Consider the following 23,613-nt stretch of genomic DNA (forward strand, 5'->3'; position numbering starts at 1 on the left):
GTGAATGTGAGGGTGCTTGGCCTCCGTTCCCTGTAGTCCACGATCAGCTCCTTTGTCTTATTGACATTGAGGAAGAGGTTGTTGTTCTGGCGCCACACTGCCAGGTCTCTGTTGTCCTCCCTATAGACTGTCTCATCGTTTTCGTACCAGGCGGTGATGCAGCCGGTCAAGATGCTCTCGACTGTGCAGCTGTAGAACTTCTTGAGGATCCGAGGTCCCATGCCGAATTTCTTCAGCGGTGTTGAGAGTTAGCATGGCATAGGTGTAGTTGCCTACCCTCACCACCTGGGTTCTGCCTGTCAGTTGTTCAGATTTGATCCCTTCCAACTAGATTTTTTGGATGAAACAAATGAACAGAATACCCTTTATCAATTATCAACATTTTATTGTTGCCTTTGTGTTTCTTTTACACATAAACTGGGAACATAATCAATGCAATAACGGAATAAAAAACAGGTCCTGGCCCTGACGATGTGAGTTGTTTAGGAGTAAGTAGAGCTAAAATAACAAGTGGAGTCCAACGTGTTTACACGTTTATACTTATTTACATCTTTCGCTGTAAAAGTGGCGGAAGATTTATTGACGTCCAGGGGTGGCAGTATAACGCTCATTTCCACACAACCCAGCCTGCGTAAAGAAGAAGGTTATCTGACTGCGCATGTTCAAGAGAGGGCGGTTAAATTCAAAACCAACAACAGATTTGATGCTTAATAGCTGGCATCTTAAAATTGTACTTGAACAACTAGTAGCTACACGGTACAGTACTTTTGTGGCAAATTAACAACGTATTATGTTTGCGACGTTTTAACATGAATGTGTTCAACTTAACTAGATGGCTAAGTTAACTAGCTAACGTTAGCTCTTGACTTGTGACACATCTAACGTTAACGCTTCTTGCTAACGTTAGCTAGCTAACCAGCTAGTTTGCTAGCTAAGTATTTTAATAATTGTCATTCGCTGTATTAACAAACGTGGCTAGTTAAGTAGATTTGTGTATTTTTCTTTCACACATCGAGCACTCAGTTATCAATGTGAACGACGATTGCTAGCTAGCCAGTTAACGTGTTTATGTCAATGTATTTATTTCATAACTGTCGGCGAAGATGGAGCCGCCTGATGCTTCATCAAGGACGGAGTGAGTGATGTGTTTGTTGATAGCCCCATTGTAGTTCACTAACTTTCCAATTTTATTAAGCCATGAAATTATCGCTGGCCATGACCTCACTCTCCGAAGGTGTCTCAGGGGGAGTGGGATATGCAAAATGTACAATTATATTCTAATTCACACGTTTTAATAATACACATTTGAACATGTATGAAATAGGACAAATGTAATTATTGTTACGTGTCTGTGTATGTCAAGTATAGCGTTAATATTACTAGGTACGTTAACTGCTTGGGTTTGTTTTCTAAATTGCAGCAGTGATCATGTTGGATCCTCCAAACGGCGTATTTCTTCGGTTAGTACAACAGTTCCTAATACGACTACTTAGTTTGAGGATGTTTTGTCAACCATTTCAACAGCACGTCTCTGAATTAATATTTTATCCACATCTAATCAGATCCTGAAAGTTCCACGGACATCTATCAAATTCACTGGCCCAGAGCTAGAGGAGAGTCGGGTAAAGACTAAATGAATAGCAGTTGGGGAAATTGTGAATGTCTCTGACATGTCATTTGACTCAAAATGCATTATTGTCTTCACAAGGTGGAGGTGGTCAAGCCAGTAGAGAAGAGGATCTCCCGAAGAGTCAGTTTCGCCACTTCCAATGATGTTCTACTGTTTTCAAAGTAAAACGTTTTCGCTGTGCCACATTTGGAATTTAAACTACAATGCCACGAAAATAAGAAACTTTTATAAACAATGTTATTACCTTTTGATTATCAGAGATGTAAAGAATGGCTCCCCTGTCCGGAGTCCTCTACAAAACCTCACAACTAGTAAGTAAGCCTACTGTATGCTTGAGACATTTCTCATTTTCTTCTCAATGTAGAGCAGCATATGATGCTTCACATTACTGTGTATTTAAGTGAGGAGACTCATGCAAATGTTTGTTTCATATTGGCTGAACTGTTTTACGTGACTGGTTTTGCAATTGCTAAACAGTGAAAATGTGACTATATAACAATATAAACTCTGGCAGTTGGGTTTGTTTTACTTTCATTTTATCCAACCTTTAAAAAAATGCCCATGTTTTTTCATGTAATGTATTTACAACTAAAATGCTATTTGATTTAACAGCTGCAGAAAACATAAGCATTCATACGGGTTCCATTGATGGGGCTCAACCAATCACAGGTATGCCTAAAATCTAGTTATCAAGTAGATTTTTTGCATTCTCAGATAGGTACTGTATAAATCACTCAGTGACCACCAAGATGCCTTTAACTGTTATGCACCTTGATTTGTAAATGTAGGCATGGAAACCTTGTTGAATGCTCCCCTCCATGTTTCACAACAAAGAAATAAGGTAAGCTATGACTGAGAAATGTGACTCTTTAAATTAGACTTTCAGTTGGCGTAGCTACATTCTTCCCATGTTTATATAGGTACTTAGAAATTCATAACAATAAAATATAATACAAATAGTATTTTAACTATTGCCAAAACCAAGGTACATTGACAATTTTTTCATTGACCATGCCAGTGCGCTTCTTACCTGTGTTAATTGTTGTTGCTGTGAACTTAGCTATTCGTGAGACGCTAAAGTCATTGTTTCTCCTAATAGGAAAATGTAATGTTCAACCAGGATGATTATGGGGAGAAAACAATGATGTTCACAGGAGAGGACACAGCATTTATGGATATGACTCACAGTCACACAATCACTCATCGCCAATGATTCAGAATCATCAATTGTTCTGCCAAATGAAATCAATGTGACTACACCTACCTGTGGAAACATGGATTTTACTTTTTCAATGGAGAAAGGTAAAACTGGGTGTTTTCAGGACTCAACAGAGAATTGTGCCCCGTTTAAAAACCCTTCCAACTTAGCCAGAGGTATAGATCCAGAGTTTGAACATTTCCTTGCCAGTATAACGAAGTCAAGTGGCCCCATGTGTAATCCAATAGCTCCCAAATCCTCAACTACTGTGGCATTCCACAGAGCTGCATCCCCTCCAGAAAAAACGAACAACAGACGTTTCCTTGCTGCGCTAAATGCCCGCAGGTCAGGAGTTGATAAAGAGAATCAGGTCCCAGCTTTGTCGACAACGGGCGGAGACTGTACAGTGGGCTCAATTATCCCTCAAAGGCAAGGGCCTCAGTTCATGAATACATCTACGACGCAAACTGAACAAGATCATATGGATCTGACAAAAAGCCATACAACTTTGATAGATGGCGAAGGAGTTTTTCAGTGTGTGCAAACTGTAAGCTCTGAAGAGCAACGGCTTAGGGGAAGCACTTTCAGCCAGGTATCTGTCTCTACTGATCCAGATGAAATGGAGTTGACCAGGAGCCAAACTGTTGCCATTGACTCCAAAGCCATTTGGATGTTTGGGCCAAATCCCTCCCAGAAAATTGAAAGGAAAAGTGTGGTCTTCACATTAGATCCCAATAAAACCCAGATCTTCTCAGGCGATGACCATGCCATGGAGTTAACTGCAGCTCTCAATGTACCTCTCCAGGAGAATGTGTGTGCTCCGACCAAGAAAGGCGAATCATCACCCTGGATGTTTCCCCCAGAAAACAGAATGCCCTCCGTTCAGCAAAATCAACAGACCTTTCATAGCACCTCCTATCCATACTCGGATGACATGGAGATGACAAGATGTCAAACGGTTGCCATTGATTCCAAAAGTGTAGGCTTAACGGAAATTCCCTTACTAGGGAATACAAGGAAAAGTTTGTCTTTTATGCCATCCTCTCACAGAGGTGTGTTTTTTTCAGAAGATGGTAATGGTATGGATCTGACTGAGGCCCTCACTGGAAATATTGTGTCAAACAGCCATATAGCAATTAATAAGCCACTACAGAGCTTGTTCCCCACAACAGAGATGTCCTTTCACTCTGATCGGAGTACTAAAATGGAGATGACTTCAGGACAGAGAAGTAATAAAGTATGGGAGCCTGCATCTTCTGATCCTGATGACATGGAAATCACAAAAAGCCTAACTGCTGTAATTGATTCCAAATATTGTGTGATGGAGAAGCCTTCTCTTAGCAAACCGAAAACCAAGTTTGACCTGGGTCAATCCTATGTGCCACCATCTATGCAATATGGCAATTTCTCAGATGATGCTAACAGTGTGAAGAGGGCGCTGGATCAGGTGAAAGATTTTTCTGTAGCCATATCGGATCCTGATGACATGGAGATGACTAGAAGTCAAACTGTTGCCATCGACACCAAAAGCCTCAATATGGTCAATCGCATGCAAAACACAAGGAAAAGTATATCCTTCATGTCAGCTTCCAACAGACCCAGTCATATATCAGAGGATGACTGTGTTATGGACATGACCAAATCTCTCACTGTGTCTATAGATCACAGAAATGGTCTGAACATGACAGATGAGACCACTGGCAGATTGTTCCCCATATCAAAACGCCAAAAGGAAACGTTTGAGAAGAGCCTGATTAGAGCAGATCTTAGTACAGATGACATGGAAATCACAAGGAGCCAAACTGGGGTTATTGACACCAGAGGTTTTGGTGGTGTAACTCCTTCACTCCAAGGTGGTAGAGGAAGATTTGTCAGCTTTTTGGAATCAAATAAAACTCTTATTGAGGAGGATGACAATTGTATGGAGGTGACTCAAGCTCTCACTGCAGAGTTATTAACAAATGTGTCACATTCTGCCCATGAGGGTGAGAACTTAGCTAGGATGTCCACAATCTCAAAGACAAACTTCACTGGAGCAAAGGGCAATCATTTCGTGGACGTGGGTCACAAAACCGATCAACGTAGATCATCGGATTCAAATGACATGGATATAACGAGAAGTCAGACCGCTGTAATTGAGTCTGAAAACATCAAGATGGGGAACCGTGACCCTGTCAGAGCAAGGCAACGTTTATCCAGTGTGAGTAAGACCCTGCAGATGGTTCCTCCCGCAGAGCAGAGTGCACATGGTGAGATTACGTTTCAGTTAGGTGTTGAAAGCCTCTGCAGTAAAAAGGCACCTACATTTTCTGACTCTGATGAAATGGAACTGACAAGGAGCCAGACTGTTGCAATTGAATCCAAAGTTATTAACATGTTTTCCCCTGAAACAAATCCACCATTAGGGAATGTGTCAATTAGTCAGGCAAATGATATGGAAGTGAAACGAGTAGTAGAAGCGACACGTTGCAGAAATAATCCTGTAGCTGTACCCTCTAACCTGGAGGAGAAAAGGGCCAGAGATGAAACTGAAATGTTTTCTGAGGATCATGAAATGGAGATGACCAAGGCTGTCACAACGCAAATTGAACAACATGCACCTACCAATGTGAAGGGCCCTTCATCCACCACAAATGCAATTTCCTTGTGTCTACCGGAGGGTCACCCTAGAGAAATCCCCACTAACCTTACAGAACACTTTGACCTAAAGGGATTGGCAGACCGAAATGATCCTGATCTGAAAGATGAAGACTGCTCCTTTATTCCTAACAGACCAGAAAGCTCTCCCATTGCCTCTTCAGTCTCAATAGAAGATGTTAATGTACCTTCGAAGAAGGAAAAGACCAGTCGAATGAGTTTGGCAGATCTGCAGTTGAAACTTAATCATATGAGCCGCATGATAAATGAATCCACAGAAGTGATGGGTAGCTGCACTGCACCTTTATCTCACTTGATGAGGACCTCTGACCAACACAGTGTAGCGACAGAATCCTTTTCAACTGTAGACTATGGGTCTAAATCCATGGGATTAATGACTGAGAAACCAGCAAGTGTCAACTTGGAAGACCATATTATTCACAATGACAAACCTAATATGACTGCTCCTTTTAACTTGAAAAGTAAATGCCTTGCATCACGACTGTCATTTGGTGGTTTCCTGCCCAAACTCCCACAAATAGCCAAACCCTCTGAATCAAACCAGTCCAATAGCGTGACAGATTTTGGGAAACTTCTGAAGAAGAATAGCTTGGGTGGCACTCATGAACTGAGGAGCAACACCTCGATGGACAACATTGATGATGAAGTGCTTCCAGACATTAGCAGTGAAGAGGACTTATCAGAAACTATGGAAACCAAGTCTCCTCAGGGGGTCGACGACAAGGGAAATCTTTTCTTAGGCAAGGTGATCAAGGATGTTGTGGCGCATGAGGTCTTTAAAGAGCCGGTCCCAACTGTTACCCAATGTCAGAAGAGGCCCCTACCAGAAGAGGGCCATGATGACTCCATGGATGAGGTAAAGAGGAATAAGCCATCAACAGAAAACAAAGAAATGGTAAATACTGTTTTTCATTTAATCAGTTCACATTTATTTTGTTAAATGTATTCAATACGAGTTAATACATTTTTTTTCACATTTTATCTTGACAGATCCCACACACACAGGTAGTTCAGTGGGACAGTAACTGTACAGGAGCTGCAGCTGATGGCTCCAGCAGCAACTCCAACCTCCGATGTGAGGGCACATTTGAGTCAAGTGAGTTTTGAGGCGCTTTTACTACTGCTTATTTTGACTGTCTCATTCAAACATTCGTCATAGCCTTGTCTGTCTTGATCCCTTTTAAAGTGCATTGTCTAGGTTAGATAGGCAATACTAACTTGATGCCATTTTGCAGCTTACAGACAAAGCCAATTCGAGTCCCTGCTTGACAACACCGGGGACTACACATCTGATGTACGGAAGGTATGTCAACAACTCCCTTTTATATTGACTTTTCCTGTTACCATTTCCGATTATACTGTGTTTTCACTGCTCTTTCACATTTAATTTCAGAAACTCCAAGATGGCAGCATTACAGTGGCTGAGTTCCTGAAACTCTTCAGCATCGACTTTGTCATCCATAAACCTCGACAGAGTATTCTGCCTGCGAGAGTAAATCTTAAACCTTTGTCTTTAGAATTGTCATTACTAATAACTTTTGAGGAATTATTATTAAGGATAATACTTGCTGACCCTCACAATAAATATAGGTGCTAAATACAGATTTTCATCTCCTTATAGATTGTGTCGGATCTCGATCGCAAAACAGAGGACTTGTTAATCGAGAAGCATATCAACCGTCCCAAACAGAGGGTGTATGAGACAGACTGCCAGATACTCACAGAAATGGTGGAGGGGTATGTTTAATTATGCATGTCACTGTGATGCTTTTTGTTGCATTTTATTTACCGTAAGATGACGTAAAAAACAATGCTCAAATCTGTAACCTGCTTAGTAAGTAACAAGCCATGTATGTTCATCCCTTTGGTGTACTTTCTGATTTCAGGTTGAAAGTACGTCTGAGAGACCAAGACAGTCTTCTGCAAAGTGTTAATGGAACACTTTGGGAGGCGGTGAAGGGCTTTTCAGATGAAGAGGTGTTTAACTTTGTCTTTGGTTATTTATTGATTTCCCTCTTGCTATTACTAGTCAGTTTGATACAGAAATGATCCATTTGGACCACCCCTCTTGATGTTGTGGCTTATTTTCCCCAGTTGCTGCTTTTTGGTTCAAAGTTGAAAGAGAGGAGGACATTCTTCAGAAAGAGAAGCAAAGTGCGATCTCATGAAATGAAAGCAGTTTTGTACTCTGACCTTGTGCACACAACTCGGGTAAGACCCCTGATGAGAACAAAAATCCCTTCACTATGTTGCTAGTAACCTGACTGAAAAATACTTATGCTTTCCACATGTGTGTGTGTGGTGTAAAACTCTGCTAATAAACTGTTTTATTGATGTCCCATTACATCTTCACAGGAGGCACAACATAACTTGAGAGGAAATATTGAGAAGACCGATCAGTGTCTGAAAGACCTTGATGAATGTCTACATGACTTGGAAGCTGGTATATTGGATTTGAGTTCATCTCCTTTTGAGCCTTTCATATTCTCTACTGTACTTCAATTTGAACCAAGGGACCTAATATCATTTTTCACAATGCATGCTTGTCATCTTGTTAAGATAATTTTTGGTATTAGAGGTGGTAATTGATTTTGAATTTGAGGTTTTGTCATGCTTATTCTTTCTTCTGTCTGCCACAGAACTTGCAGCTGTGGAGGGCACAGGAGTAGAGGACTGTGAGCCAACCTTGAAAGCAAGGCAGCAAGGTAACGTATGACGCCACAATCTTGGGTTTCTTTTTTGAATTACATTTTGAATTATTAATCAATGGTGTGCATGGTATTTGACATGTTAATGTTGAGTACATTCTATCAGGGTTGGAGAAGGTCAACAAAGCAATTGCTAAAAGTGAAGGGTAAGTCTACATTGCTTGAATCATAATTTAGTGTAAATAAATTTGATTTTTCTTTGTCGTCGCCAGAGCTACGGTCTCTATTGAGATTTTAATTTGTATTACTTTACTCCCTTCCGCTGGATGTGCCGAGAAATGGAAACCATTTGTTTTTCTCCACAGGCAAATGTGTGAATTGGAACTACAGAAGATAAACTCTGTGGACAAAGTGGACAGACTCCGAAAGGAAACTCTGGAACTTGAGAAACATATTGCCATGCTGGATAGGTCAGTTTCTCATTTTCCAGACAGGGATACATTTTTCCTCCCTGCATATACACCTACTATTCCATTCAACTTTGAATTACATTTTTGGCCTCTTTTGGTTTCAGAGTGAATGAATGGAAGTTTGTGCAGAAAGATGACAGGAAGACAGTCTACAGCTTTCTTTACGAGTCCTTGCTGTTGGAGGTGCAGTTTGAGAAACCTGACGGTAAGATATAGTGCTATATATTCCTTGATAGTATAACTTTCCTTGCACTAAATGTGTTACTATGTTTTATAGTAGTTTTGCTCTGCAGTTTTTTTTCAAAGGGTTGCTTTAAGACAAATGTCTGTTTTTCTAATGCTTTGCTCTCTTATATAGGAGGAGAGGTCTGTGAACAGACTGAGCGTAACATCATGGACATCACATTTCAACGCCAAATGGATGGTGGGAGAAATTAAGCTCTGACACTTTAATGTAGAATATTTTCTTGGTTCTCGCCACACACAGGACTCTTTCTTTGCCAACTCACCTTTTCTTTCTTACAGATGAAAAGTCACAGTGCTACTCTCGGCTTGTACACAATCTTCTATGCCAGTACATAGGCAGTGAAACCACTTGGTTCAAGAAGTACCCCACCAGTCAATACATTCCCAAGGTAAGTGTGAGGCTTGGTTAAAAGGACGATCCACATGACGTGAAGTCCAGAAAAGGGGTTGGTGTTTTAAATGTATCCCAGAATCACATTGCATGTCCACAGAGGTTCAGTTTTGGCTGTATAATATCTGTCTGGTTCTCGCTCTCCAGCTGCTGCATGATGTGGGTCTGGTGGTAAGCCGCTGTCGCCTCCTGGGAGAAGAGATCCACCTGATGAAGAAGTGGGGCGCTCTGAGGCTGGACATCCTGGACATCAGCTGTGTGGACACACAGTAAGATCACACACCATAGAAATACAACTGGACAGATCAGACATCAGAGAATGTTGACTTAAATGGGACTGTCCTTTCTAGGGGATTTTATAGATATAGTTCCATATAACAGCTTTCTGAATGCAAAAGTCATTATTGTTTTGTCCTCTTTATTTCAGAGTTCGAATCCTGTTCTCCAGTCTCAAGTCATTTAGCAAGTTTGAGATGACAGTAGCCGTTACCTCCGCCTACCCCTTCGGTCTCTTTCATGTGCAAAACTTCCAAAATCACATTGGAAACACAACGTAAGACTTGATGTTTGTCTTCTCACGCACATACACATTTTGTTTCAAGTCTTATTTGTACATTGTTGCAACAGTGCACCTTTAACAACTGTAACACTATAATACTTTTTTTCTAAACAGGAAAGACCAGGTGGAAGACATTGTATCATCAGTAACACCAGCCAAGAACTACTTGACCAAGATTGTCAAGAGGATCCATGAAAGTCTGCTGTGCTGAGACCAGTTCCAGTCAATGGCTGTTCAATGTAGTGCAGGGCTGCCCAACCCTCTTCCTGGAGATCTACTGTTCTGTTGGTTTTCAGTCCAACCCTAATTTAACACACCTGATTCTACTAAGTAGCTGCTCAACAAGACCTTAACTAGATGAATCAGATATGTTAAATTAGGGTTAGACTGAAAACCTACAGGACAGTAGATCTCCAGGAAGAGGGTTGGGCAGCCCTGATGTAGAAAATGAAAATGTGTATATGTTTGTCAATTCAATTTATTAATGTTCAATGCCACATTGTCTTTTGTGTTAATTTTACATGTTTTCTACCATAAGTTTTGATCACTTGTATAATTTTTTTCATAAGGGATCAATAGTAATAGTTGGCCATTTCAAACCATTATTGATGTATTTCCTCTAGCAAAACTATGGCAAGAATTACAATAACTGAAAAAAGCTTGAATAGTACCATAACATTTTGTCTTTGTTAATTGTCTGAATCATTATTAAAATGTTACTACAACTTTTACCCATGTTTTCTCTATGATAACAAACACTGGTTTAACATAAAATTGTTAACTTGGCTCTTCAGTTCGCTCTCTGAACAAATGGGTGTTTCAGATCATATCTGGCCATCATAAAAATATATACAGTACCAGTAAAGGGTTGGACGCCTACTCAAGGGTTTTTCTTTATTTGTACTATTTTCTACATTGTAGAGTAATAGTGAAGACATCAAAACTATGAAATAACACATGGAATCATGTAGTAGCCCAAAAAAAGTGTTATACAAATCAAAATATAGTTCAGATTATTCAAAGTAGCCACCCTTTTACAGCTTTGCCCACTCTTGGCATTCTCAATCAGCTTTACCTGGAATGCTTTTCCAACAGTCTTGAAGGACTTCCCACATATCCTGAGCACTTGTTGGCTGCTTTTCCTTCACTCTGCGGTCCAACTCATCCCAAACCATCTCAATTGGGTTGAGGTCGGGTGATTGTGGAGGCCAGGTCATCTGATGCAGCACACATCACTCCTGTCATCAAGGCAAAGGATGGCTACTTTGAAGACTATAAAATGTTAACACTTTTGGTTACTACATGATTCCTTATGTGTTATTTCAAAGTTTTGATGTCTTTGTTTTTATTCTACAATGTAGAAAATAGTAAAAATAAAGAAAAAACCCTTGAATGAGTAGGTGTGTCCAAACTCTTGACTGGTACTGTATATCATTTCATAGTATGGAAACTCAACAGGATTTTTACATTGGGCGGATTTCATTATGCTGATCCGTGCGCCACTGGGCATAGACCCGTTAAGTAATTGGGCAAAAGCAGGGAGGGAGGCACGCCTTTCTCAAATCAAACAGTAATCTGCGCTGCTCAGTCATTTTGTCAACAAGACAGCATGGTGCATCATCTACAAACATGCATATCTTTCCCATAAAATAAATGTTAGAATGTTCTAACTAGTTTTCATTGGGAAGGCAGATAAAGCATTTTTATCAAAATCAATCCCTTTTGCATGGGAAAACAGAATCCTAAAAATTACTTAACTTTAAGCCGATAGAAAACACGCCTATACTGGCGTGCCTGGGTGGGATTAATCGAACACCCTCAGTGAAATTACTGGTATGCTCATATGGCTGCATCTCAATAGTCTACAGTGGCCTCCTCTCATTGTCTCCTTCCCTTCATCTTCTCTGATTTGTAATGTGTAGTAATAGTGTAAAAAAGGCTGTCCTGCTCCCCTCCTCTCTTCCTAAATTTCCCTCACAGTCCCGTTACCTTAGTTATCTTAGTTTTAAGGGATCCTGAGTGGCGCAGCGGTCTCAGGCACTGTGTCGCAGTGGTAGAGGCGTCACTACAGACCCGGGTTCGATCCCAGGCTGTATTACACCCGGCCGTAATCAGGGGTCCCATAGGGAGGCGCACAATTGGCCCAGCGTCGTCTGGGTTAGTGGATGGTTCAGCTGGGGTAGGCCATCATTGTAAATAAGAATTTGTTCTTAACTGACTTGCCCAGTTAAATAAAGGTTAAATAAAAAAATTAATCGATAGCTGCCTTTCCCAACCAATCAGAGTGCTTGGAAAGGCACATCTGGACACTGCACCCACCCACACATGTCAGTGTTATCGTTGTCCAAAGAAAGAAGACACATTTCTGAGGACTGTTGTGAACAGTAACAAGACTACATGAATGGGGTGTGTAATGTAAGTTGGAGGGAGGGTTATTGGATTTATTTTTACATGTGTAATAATGGGTAATTACCACAAATGGCTTAGTAACTTTGATCAGTTTACAACCATATGTTCTATTGTAGCGTTATTACTATTATTTCATGTTGGAGTTGCCAATACTGCTTGGCATATTGTTCATAGTATGTAGCCTTGTACCCATTGCGATATGTGTCATTGTTTTATTGGTAAAAATAGTTAGCATATGTGCATGATACTGTAGTGCTTTCCATAGTAGCCTTTGTTAATTAAAGCGGTTGTTGCGCTTCTCCCAGGCGGGTCTTGGAGGTCGCACATGCGCAGAGTAATTTGCGACCTTGTGGCTCTAGGGCAGATCAGATAAGACCTCAGCACAGCAGGCTCCCGCACCAGGCCGGAGAGACACTACAGTATCATGCACATATGAAAACTATGTTTACCAATAAAACAATGACACGTATGGCAATGGGCACAAGGCTACATACTATGAACAATATGCCAAGCAGTATTGGCAAATCCAACATGAAATAATAGTAATAACGTTACAATAGAACATATGGTTGCAAACTGATCAAAGTTACTAAATCATTTGTGGTAATTACCCATTATTACACATGTAAAAACAAATCCAATAGCCCTCCCTCCAACTTACATTACGATGCACACACCCCATTCATGTAGTCTTGTTAGGGTGCCATAAGTCTTTACTTTGTCAGTCTCAGTAATAGGCTTCTCTTTCTCTGACAAGAGGTTCCTCTTTAGGTTAATGTTTATGCTACTTAGATTATAGCCCTGTTTATAGCTGTGTTATAATAGTGTAATATTATGCTTATTCATTCATGTTCATATATCCTGTCTATATTGCATAATTATTACGCTTTACTGATACTGTTATGTTGTACACAAATCCTATTCCACCAAGATTCACTCCCAGTCAAGATTCATGTTAAATGACCAAAAGTGTGTGTGTGTGCTAAGAGGAAAAGGAAATAACCCTTAAAAGAGAAGCATCAGCATTGTTCTTACCGCACATCCTGTGGGGGTCAGAAACCAAATCACAGTCAGCATAATTGTACTAGCCAGTGAGGACATTCACAGCCGACTGCTCAGATGGGTGATGGCACACCAGCCAAACGTTTTTATAAATAGCAAAAGCGTAGGTTATATAGTGCTTACTGATCACTACATTTAGCTTGCTTCCATATATTGATTTTTCAGATGCAGATCAAGGGAATGAAACGGGAGTGAGGAAGTACATGTTTTTCATTGGGATGCAGCCCAACGCTGTCCAATCCCAGCACTCGAGGGAAGGGTTAGCGTAATTACGTAGCCTGATAAACAAGTACGTTGACTAGCGAGCGGGAGATTTTAGTTCAAGCAACACAAACTAGAGGTGAGTGGACGCTGTTATTACAACGTTGGATAAATCCTATCCCATAACTTAAAGTTAACATGAGCTAGCTACTATTTTGAGTTAAATATTTGGATGTAAGCCAAGTCACTCACAGACATGCCAGATCATGTAATTCAGTAGCTCAGCTGAACAAATTAGCCTAATAATGCTAGGTAACGTTACCTTTCATATCAGTCAAATTCAAAGACTGCAAGTCCAATAAACAAGAAATACAACACTTACTAGTAGGTGAACTAGTTAGCTAAATCTTCTATTTCACTTAGTAAGTCAATAATTGTTTGATTACTAGATGCATGAACAGGCTGGAAAGGTCAACATCAACAACTTGAACAGCTAACGTTACTGTACAGTAGCTGGTTGCAATTGCTGGTTGTGTAACTTCTGTTGATAGTTCAAATATTTTCTCATTTCCAATGGAAAAAAAACCCCAGTCTTGATCAAGTGTGTCTCAGTAACTAACACAATGGAAAGTACTATCTGCCTCGCAGTTTTGTCCTCAGTGAAAAATACTTGTTTACTAGCTATAGAGTTATAACTCTTACACCGTCAAATATTTTCCCCTTTGAAAGACATACCTCACCTGTCCATAAATCAAGATGGCTGTCAGGAGCGAGGCCAGGGTAGAGGCAGAGGTAGAGGAGGAGGAGAGCTTTGGACCACAGCTACTGAGCAGACTTGAGGTAGGTGTTGGTGTATTTATTATTTTTTTTACCTTTTTATTTAAGTCAGTTAAGAACAAATTCTTATTTACAATGACGGCCTACATTTGCAATGTTTCCTACACAGCAATGTGGCATCAGTGCCAGTGACATAAAGAAGCTGGAGGATGCAGGGTTCCACACCATTGAGGCAGTGGCCTATGCACCCAAGAAGGAGCTGCTCAACATCAAGGGGATCAGTGAGGCCAAAGCAGACAAAGTTCTGGTTAGGTCACCTTCATTTACCAATCTGAGTTTTTATTTTCTGCTCATTTTGGGTTGCCCACAGTTAACATTAGGTCTGATATTATGACTGTGGCTGATGTTCCTCTTCCTCTATGGTATTTTCTCCAGGCTGAAGCTGCCAAACTAGTGCCCATGGGCTTCACCACAGCGACAGAGTTCCACCAACGCCGAGCTGAAATCATCCAGATCTCCACCGGGTCCAAAGAGCTGGACAAGCTGCTACAGGGTGAGGCTGGGATCTTTGCCAGTTACCTAGATTTTAGAACTGTTGTCATGACTCGGGACATGATTTTTGAGTTGCCCAGTTGTATTTGTTGTCGTTGTGTGTATGAAAAAGGCTTTCTCTCTCTCTCAGGTGGGATAGAGACAGGCTCCATCACAGAAATGTTTGGAGAGTTCCGGACAGGAAAAACACAGCTGTGCCACACCCTTGCAGTCACCTGCCAGGTACTTGTCATGATGCCATTCTTTTTCATACTAATAAAGGCAGACTTGGGTGTATACTCTTATCTCATACCAATCACATCTGCTCACAGCATATGACGATAGCACTCAGGACATTCCGTTTTTGATCTATTGTGCTTTTCCCCAACACAGTTGCCCATTGACCAGGGTGGTGGAGAGGGCAAAGCCATGTACATTGATACAGAGGGGACCTTCAGACCAGAGAGATTACTGGCTGTAGCAGAGAGGTGAGTTCTCTCATGGACCAACACAATAACAATGGAGTAACTACTGGGTTAAATGACACTGACAGAGATTGAAATTTGGAGCCACACTATTCCACTACAGGAATAACGGGCATCAATTTCTGTCTGTTCAGAGAGTTACCATTGCAAATGCAGTACTTCCTTCAAAAAGCTGTATCACACCAGAAGGTACTGTTGTCTTTTATTAGGTATGGACTTGTTGGGAGTGACGTTCTGGACAATGTAGCCTACGCTAGGGCCTTTAACACAGATCACCAGACCCAGCTGCTTTACCAAGCCTCAGCCATGATGGCAGAGTCCAGGTCAGGCCCATCTCCCTCCCTCTTCCTGAGGTTTCCAACCCTTCAGATGTTTTTCCATTTCTCATATTACTTGCTTTCCTTCCATGTTAATGCTATTGTTTATGGCATGAATTAGTGATCTGGAATAAGGGCAGTACCCTCAAAGAAATCCTAGTAAAGGACCCCTATGGTCACCCAGTCTGCAGTGCTATAGGTCTCTAAACATATGGCCCCTTCTCTCTCAGGTATGCCCTGCTGATAGTGGACAGTGCCACAGCCCTCTACAGAACCGACTACTCCGGGAGGGGAGAGCTCGCTGCACGGCAAGGCCACCTGGGACGCTTCCTGAGAATGCTGCTAAGGCTAGCAGACGAGGTAAGTCCAGGGCTAGAATTACAGGGGTTTTGTCTGTTCGCTGAACTCCTTACCTATTGCGCTGGTGTCGGTCTAATACAATATGTTTATCAGCAACGTTCTGAACCCTTCTCTGTACATCCATTTTATGCATGTGCACAACTCTCTTCATGGTATGGTCATAATGCTAAAAACATTTTTTGGCTCTCGCCTTGTCACAGTTTGGCGTTGCTGTGGTGATAACCAATCAGGTGGTGGCCCAGGTAGACGGCGCCGCCATGTTCTCAGCAGACCCTAAAAAACCTATCGGGGGCAACATCATGGCACATGCCTCCACTACGCGGTGAGTGGCTCCATTGGCTCTTTTGTACTCCCTCTTGTTCACATTCTAATGGTTTCAAATGTAGCATACCAGTTGTTAAGCCACTGGGTTCTAGAAGAATACAGCTAGCTATCAAGCTAAAACCACTCCTTGTTTTCAGACTGTACTTGAGGAAAGGTCGCGGCGAAACGAGGATCTGCAAAATCTACGACTCGCCCTGCCTCCCAGAGTCTGAAGCCATGTTTGCCATCAACGCAGATGGGGTGGGTGACGCCAAGGACTGAGCTCAGCTGGCACCATACCAGGGAGTGAGAGCATGGCTGTATGTCATGCGGCTATGCCCCTCACCCGCTACCATAGACTTGCACAATGGCCGCTCTTGTGTGTTTGTGTGTACACACTTCCCTGAGGTAAGAGCTAAGAAAATGACTAATAGGGAGATGCTGGCCCTAACTGTTGTGTGGATACGATTTTGGACTGTCCCATTACTAAGGGAAGAATGCATTGCTACAGTACGAGAGGGTACTTTGCATAGAGAATGTTGCCTATTGCCCTAAGGAGCACAGTGATGTGCCCATGCTTAGGCTTACACTGGATACTCATTTTTGTATTATACAGTATATGGGCCTATAGAGGCTTTGAGAACGAGAGGGAGCTCAGCTTCACAGAAATGTGAAATCTTTCACCAACCCAGTGGACTTGTAAAATAATGTTTCTAATTGTATTAACTCCACTGGTAGAGGTGGACATATATTTAGAAGATTTTTGTTTGATTTTGTTTTTCGAGGTTGTCTGATTTTTCTACCTTTTTTTTTCTCCATTTAAACCATCTTTGGATTTGACATTCAACTACATCAATAGATCAATTCTCTTTATTTGTCAAACATCTGCTCTTAATAGAATAACATCAGTACATGCCCCCTAACTAACAAGGTTTGACACCCTTAACTACTACATTTTCCCTGTTTGTTTGTACATTCAAGAACCATAGTTTCTGTATAAGACACATTGTATTAAAATTGTTTTATCATTAGATCTCCTGACTACATAGAAGTTATTTTAACTCAGTTTACATAATTCCACAAATTGACATGACATCCATTTGAAAGGACTGTGTATTGAAATGTTAAAGTAATATTTCGATCTAACCAAAAGACATCTCCGAGGTATTGACACCAATTGAGCTGTAATGGGACTGCAATATAATAGCTTATATTGAACCATGTCACAGCGACGTGATATGAAGTGGCTTCTGAAATTGACACATTAATAAAGAGGAGCAAAAATGACTGCATAAAGTAAGTAAAATACTGAGCTATATTTTATGCCAAGAAAAATTGGGGAAATTATACACTGCTCAAAAAAATAAAGGGAACACTTAAACAACACAATGTAACTCCAAGTCAATCACACTTGTGAAATCAAACTGTCCACTTAGGAAGCAACACTGACAATACATTTCACATGCTGTTGTGCAAATGGAATAGACGACAGGTGGAAATTATAGGCAATAAGCAAGACACCCCCAATAAAGGAGTGGTTCTGCAGGTGGAGACCACAGACCACTTCTCAGTTCCTATGCTTCCTGGCTGATGTTTTGGTCACTTTTGAATGCTGGCGGTGCTTTCACTCTAGTGGTAGCATGAGACGGCGTCTACAACCCACACAAGTGGCTCAGGTAGTGCAGCTCATCCAGGATGGCACATCAATGCGAGCTGTGGCAAGAAGGTTTGCTGTGTCTGTCAGCGTAGTGTCCAGAGCATGGAGGTGCTACCAGGAGACAGGCCAGTACATCAGGAGACGTGTAGGAGGGCAACAACCCAGCAGCAGGACCGCTACCTCCGCCTTTGTGCAAGGTGGAGCATGAGAAGCATTGCCAGAGCCCTGCAAAATGACCTCCAGCAGGCCACAAATGTGCATGTGTCTGCTCAAACGGTCAGAAACAGACTCCATGAGGGTGGTATGAGGGCCCGACGTCCACAGGTGGGGGTTGTGCTTACAGCCCAACACCGTGCAGGACGTTTTGGCATTTGCCAGAGAACACCAAGATTGGCAAATTCGCCACTGGCGCCCTGTGCTCTTCACAGATGAAAGCAGGTTCACACTGAGCACACGTGATAGACGTGACAGAGTCTGGAGATGCCGTGGAGAACGTTCTGCTGCCTGCAACATCCTCCAGCATGACCGGTTTGGCGGTGGGTCAGTCATGGTGTGGGGTGGCATTTCTTTGGGGGGCCGCACAGCCCTCCATGTGCTCGCCAGAGGTAGCCTGACTGTCATTAGGTACTGAGATGAGATCCTCAGACCCCTTGTGAGACCATATGCTGGTGTGGTTGGCCCTGGGTTCCTCCTAATGCAAGACAATGCTAGACCTCATGTGGCTGGAGTGTGTCAGCAGTTCCTGCAAGAGGAAGGCATTGATGCTATGGACTGGCCCGCCCGTTCCCCAGACCTGAATCCAATTGAGCACATCTGGGACATCATGTCTCGCTCCATCCTCCAACGCCACGTTGCACCACAGACTGTCCAGGAGTTGGCGGATGCTTTAGTCCAGGTCTGGGAGGAGATCCCTCAGGAGACCATCCGCCACCTCATCAGGAGCATGCCCAGGCGTTGTAGGGAGGTCATACAGGCACGTGGAGGCCACACACACTACTGAGCCTCATTTTGACTTGTTTTAAGGCCATTACATCAAAGTTGGATCAGCCTGTAGTGTGGTTTTCCACTTTAATTTTGAGTGTGACTCCAAATCCAGACCTCCATGGGTTGATAAATTGGATTTCCATTGATTATTTTTGTGTGATTTTGTTGTCAGCACATTCAACTATGTAAAGAAAAAGTATTTAATAAGATTATTTCTTTCATTCAGATCTAGGATGTGTTGTTTAAGTGTTCCCTTTATTTTTTTGAGCAGTATATTTTGTACTAATACAATTGCTCAGAGAAAAACATTTTGTTTAACAAGTATTTATATTTCTCAAGTTAGGGGTCAAATTTAATACCTCACCTTGCGAGGATAAAAAAAATATATAATTCTGCTTATGCATCCTTATTTCGACGCAAAACCCACCATTGGTGTGCATGGCCAGAGAGATCTATTTTCATGGCCTCTGACCAAAGTACCGTTTCCAATTTAAGGGCCAATTCCGTTTAGCAGACTCCAGGCGTTTACATTTGTTGGATGACATGAAAATAGAGCTCTTTGGCCACACACACCAGTGGAGGGTTTTGCATCAAAATAAGGGTGCATAAGCAGAAAAGAAACTCATACCTACTGTAAAATATAGTGGTGGATCTTTTGTTATGGGGCTATTTTGCTTCCACTGAACTTTACCCAGTACCAGGACATTTTAGCCAAAAACCTGGGTGCCTCTGCCAGGAGGCTGAAACTTGACCGCAAATGGATCTTCCAGCAGGACAATAACCCCAAGCACACATCAAAATCCATAAAAAAAAGTGGTTAATTGACCACGAAATCAACATTTTGCAATGGCCATCTAAGTCTTTAGACTTGAATCCCATTTAAAACCTGTGGTTTGAATTGAAGAGGGCAGTCCATGAGCGCAGACGAAGGATATCAAGGATCTGGAAAGATTCTGTATGGCGGGATGGTCTAAGACCCGAGGGCTCCCGAGTGGCGCAGTAGTCTAAGGCACTGCATCTCTGTGCTAGAGGCGTCACTACAGACACCCTGGTTCGATTCCAGGCTGTATCACAACCGGCCGTGATTGGGAGTCCCATAGGGTGGTGCACAATTGGCCCAGCGTCGTCCGGGTTTGGCCGGTGTAAGCCGTCATTGTCAATAGGAATTTGTTCTTAACTGACTTGTCTAGTTTAAAAAAAAATAATAATAATTAAATGTAAAGACTGGGCGCTCCAACAATGTTCCTGGAGAGCTATGGTCCTGTAGGTTTTTGCTCCAACTCCTGTTGTAATTAACATGATTCAACTTATCAACCAGCTAATTATAACAATCAGATGCACTCGATTATGGTTGCAGCGAAAACCTATGGACGGAAGCTCTCCAGGAACAGGATTGGAGAGCCCTGGTCTAAGATCTCTCCCAATGTGTTCTCCAATCTCATAAAACATTTTAGAAAAGCGTCAGTGCCACTATCCTCACAAGGTGAGGTATTTTGACCCCTATCTTTTTGAGAGAAACTATTCTTAAACAATATATTTTGCTGAGCAATTAAATTGGTATAAAATATTTTTTTTGCATTCAATATCAGTATATTAATTATTTATTTTTTGTCATTTTTGCTCATCTTTATCAAGGGTGTCAATTTCCGACTCCACTGTATATCTACCCAGCGTGGTTGCTGTTTATAGCACACAGCTGATTGGGTGGCCTGTGACGAGTGAACTAGTTGGCCAATGGCAATCCAGCGGCACCCACTGTTTCCTGGATGGTGTCAGTCGCTTTGTCAATCAAGGCTGCCAGCTCCACCTCCAATTTAGCACTATCCTTGTCCTAAAGAATGAAACGAAAGGTAAAAGTGAATCCCGGGTTCAGTTCTTCCGCCTGAAATCAAACAAGGTAATAAGGTAGAATAAAACTGACAACTAATCTTTCAATGTTTTTTTATTCTGCATCGAGGTTAAGGGTCTATTTGGGGTTGGGCAATTAAAAAAGTACCTTGAGGAAGTTTTCAAGGGCCTCGTGGAGAGTAGATGTTGGTGATTTGTCATAAAACGTGTCCCTGTTCTTTTTTTATTCTGTTGGTTTCCACTATTGGCGGGCCAGAGAGGAAGGCCGCTGCCGCTTTCCTCTCCAGCCAGCCAAAGCGGCCTTCCTCTCCAGCTAGCCAATAGTGGAAACCGACAGAATAAAAAAAACAGGTACACGTTTTAGTTAGCATAGGATTGGTTGTATTGTTATTTGTTGTTTTGCAGCCAAGTTCCAAGATAAGACACTGACTAAGGATAAAAAGCTTGTTGTTCGGCTCACCTCATAACACCAGCGCCCCAGCAGGTAGGAACAGTGGGTCATCGTCCCTAAGGGCAATCACTCGGTCTAAATGCTACTAGAACAAAGAGAAAAAGCAGGGTGTCGTCCCCGCCCCTTCTTCTGTGGGGTTTATCGGCGGCTGACATCCACATTTTAAGCCCGATGTCCACCAGATGCATAGGCATTTTGTTTTCCATCCATTACTCTAGCCTTTGATCAGGACTCTGAGTTCCATTATATTACACATAAGAGTCATTGGAGGAAGGCATCTTCTTTAGGGGGGAGTACCCCGACACTCAATCTGTACATTAATACGTGTCGCTTGCGATAGGGTATTGGAAGCACAAGGACCTTATCTTTCATATCAGCGCGAAATCATTGAAAAACAAAGTTACGTTGATACACATCTTGACAGGGATAGTGTTCCCACACGGCCATATCTCTATGTCACAGCACTTGTTTGTGGAAAAATTACTGAAGACGAGGAAACCACCTGTGCTAATTAGCTATCTAGCGTGCTCCAAACACCTGTGTGTAAGCGTTACTTGGGAAGAGTAGCGGAAGTGTAGTTTCATCAGATGGAGGCACCCATAGCTGTATTGCTCTGCAAATCTGTTACACTTACTGTATCTTTTTAATTTGAAGGACTATTTTTCGCTGATGAAAGATAAGGGCCATATGTTTCAAGAGCCATATCGCAAGCAATGATTATTGCCATTTCCTAGACATTAAAACACAGCGTTGGGATTGTAGTACACGTGAGGTGGTCGATGCTAATGAGAACTGTAGGGAGAAGGCAGAAGGCCACCTAGAGTTTGAGAGCTACCACTACTCCTGGTGCGTGGTGCTTTTAGATTTTCAGCCTCAATTTCCACAGCGACGCCAGAGATGCCTTTTACCGGTGCCCTGTTCAAATAATCAAGGCTTTCTACTTCATACTCCGATATTTCCAAGAGCCACAATGCACTTTCCTTTTGTTCTTCTGACATACAATAAATCAACACTATACCACTCCTGGTTCACTTTGATTGAATCCACCTTTTCCAGTGCGTCCTCCACCATCTCCTTGACCGCAAATGGATCTCCCAAAAACACATCCTTATCCATGTACTCCAACAAGGAATTATTCGTCCGAGGCCTATCTTCATTAACAACTTTAGCCTGTTTTGCTCCATTCTTCAATGCTACAGTATTCCACTCATTTCCATTAACTTTACTCAACGCGCCACCAGACTCAAACAGTGCTTCCGTTTCCGCCATATTTCCGACCTACATTTTCACGAAATGCCTTGTGCCCTATTGGCGAGGTCTCATTCTCGAAACTACAGACTCTCAGGGCACCAGTCTCATGTGGAACACCAAATATTATGTATATACTGACAAGATACATGTCTCTCCGCCCTAACAATGAGTCGTTGTCCACAAAGTGGCACAGCAGGCTGTCTACCTCCCGTCTATCCTTTCTTTGGATTGGTGGATACATCTCATTATTGTAATCCTTTTTTGTCTAGGACTGGCCACCCCTCAGAGCCTGGTTACTCTAGGTTTCTTCTAGGTTCCTGCCTTTCTAGGGAGTTTTTCCTAGCCACCGTGCTTCTACATCTGCATTGCTTGCTGTTTGGGGTTTTAGGCTGTGTTTCTGTATAGCACTTTGTGACATCGGCTTTATAAATACAATTGATTGATTGACAAATTGTTGACGTCAACTGCCTGTATTCAATGGTGAGAGATGCTACGCTACTAGAGCCAAGATGGAATCGCTGTGAGAGGGACTATTTTCTGACTTGTCCAAGCAACTTTGAGGGTTAGGTGGTTAAAAGTCCAATATTTGCTATCAATGTAGCAAGAATCTAACTATATCTGGTTTTAGCTATATATGGCAAGTTTAGAGTTTGTCAAGTTGAATGGTGCAGAGTACGACATAAAGACAACAGAAGATGACATAGCCAACTCTCACAGAAGACAGCAGGCATGCTAGCTAGCAACGACAAGAGCCAGAGCAGGATGGACACACAGGATGCCGTGAGCTCAAGCAAGAGAAAGAACGAGATGGACCAGGACAAGGTCCTTTCAACTCCTTTACCTCACAGACCCCAAGCAAAAGTCCACCTGACAAAATGTGAAAGAGGGCATTTCCATGTCTGAACTAGTTTCTCTTTTCAAGTTCAAAGAAATAACTGGTGTTTCTTTCCCCGTCTTCAATCTATTTTGTTCTTGATCTGACAAAAGCACCCTTTGTCAGATTTGTGTAAAACTGTTCTAAGTCTAGTTGTAAAGATTTAAGTACAGATGGTTCTTCTTGAGATAATTTATCTTTCTTTAGAAGATTGTCAAGATTGCTCATTAAATCTTTTTCTCCAAGGTACTTCAGCTCTTTGCCACGTTTAATTGCTAAAACTCTGACTTTACATTTGAAGAA

General features: G+C 42.0%; 2 protein-coding genes and 1 long non-coding RNA gene across 3 annotated transcripts; 2 read left to right on the top strand and 1 right to left on the bottom strand.

Annotated features, from left to right (window-relative positions):
• Positions 1-624: 624 nt before the first annotated feature.
• Positions 625-10,531, top strand: knl1 (kinetochore scaffold 1). Its single transcript, XM_014144617.3, has 25 exons — positions 625-756; positions 1,104-1,135; positions 1,421-1,460; positions 1,563-1,622; positions 1,709-1,791; positions 1,889-1,941; positions 2,243-2,299; positions 2,419-2,471; positions 2,730-6,381; positions 6,477-6,582; positions 6,722-6,789; positions 6,880-6,978; positions 7,108-7,223; positions 7,373-7,463; positions 7,581-7,697; positions 7,842-7,929; positions 8,126-8,191; positions 8,301-8,340; positions 8,500-8,604; positions 8,709-8,809; positions 8,963-9,028; positions 9,130-9,239; positions 9,389-9,510; positions 9,669-9,794; positions 9,915-10,531. Exons 9-25 carry the CDS (start codon positions 2,905-2,907, stop codon positions 10,009-10,011), a joined length of 4,995 nt encoding a protein of 1,664 aa, XP_014000092.3. The 5' UTR covers positions 625-756; positions 1,104-1,135; positions 1,421-1,460; positions 1,563-1,622; positions 1,709-1,791; positions 1,889-1,941; positions 2,243-2,299; positions 2,419-2,471; positions 2,730-2,904; the 3' UTR covers positions 10,012-10,531.
• On the bottom strand, positions 6,380-13,450 carry LOC123727279 (uncharacterized). The gene is made up of 2 exons (XR_006759186.2): positions 13,245-13,450; positions 6,380-9,495 (listed from the first exon to the last, which is right to left on the bottom strand). It is a non-coding gene; the product is annotated as an uncharacterized LOC123727279 (long non-coding RNA).
• A 127-nt stretch (positions 13,451-13,577) lies between these two features.
• On the top strand, positions 13,578-17,278 carry rad51 (RAD51 recombinase). Its single transcript, NM_001140555.1, is given in 10 exon segments — positions 13,578-13,611; positions 14,202-14,312; positions 14,419-14,556; positions 14,685-14,802; positions 14,932-15,023; positions 15,174-15,268; positions 15,475-15,588; positions 15,813-15,942; positions 16,143-16,264; positions 16,404-17,278. Coding segments are annotated over 9 exon segments (1,017 nt in total). The 5' UTR covers positions 13,578-13,611; positions 14,202-14,228; the 3' UTR covers positions 16,528-17,278.
• Positions 17,279-23,613: the final 6,335 nt, after the last annotated feature.

The sequence above is a fragment of the Salmo salar genome, chromosome 15, assembly GCF_965601325.2.
Source record: "Salmo salar chromosome 15, fSalSal1, whole genome shotgun sequence".
Lineage (NCBI taxonomy): Eukaryota > Metazoa > Chordata > Actinopteri > Salmoniformes > Salmonidae > Salmo > Salmo salar.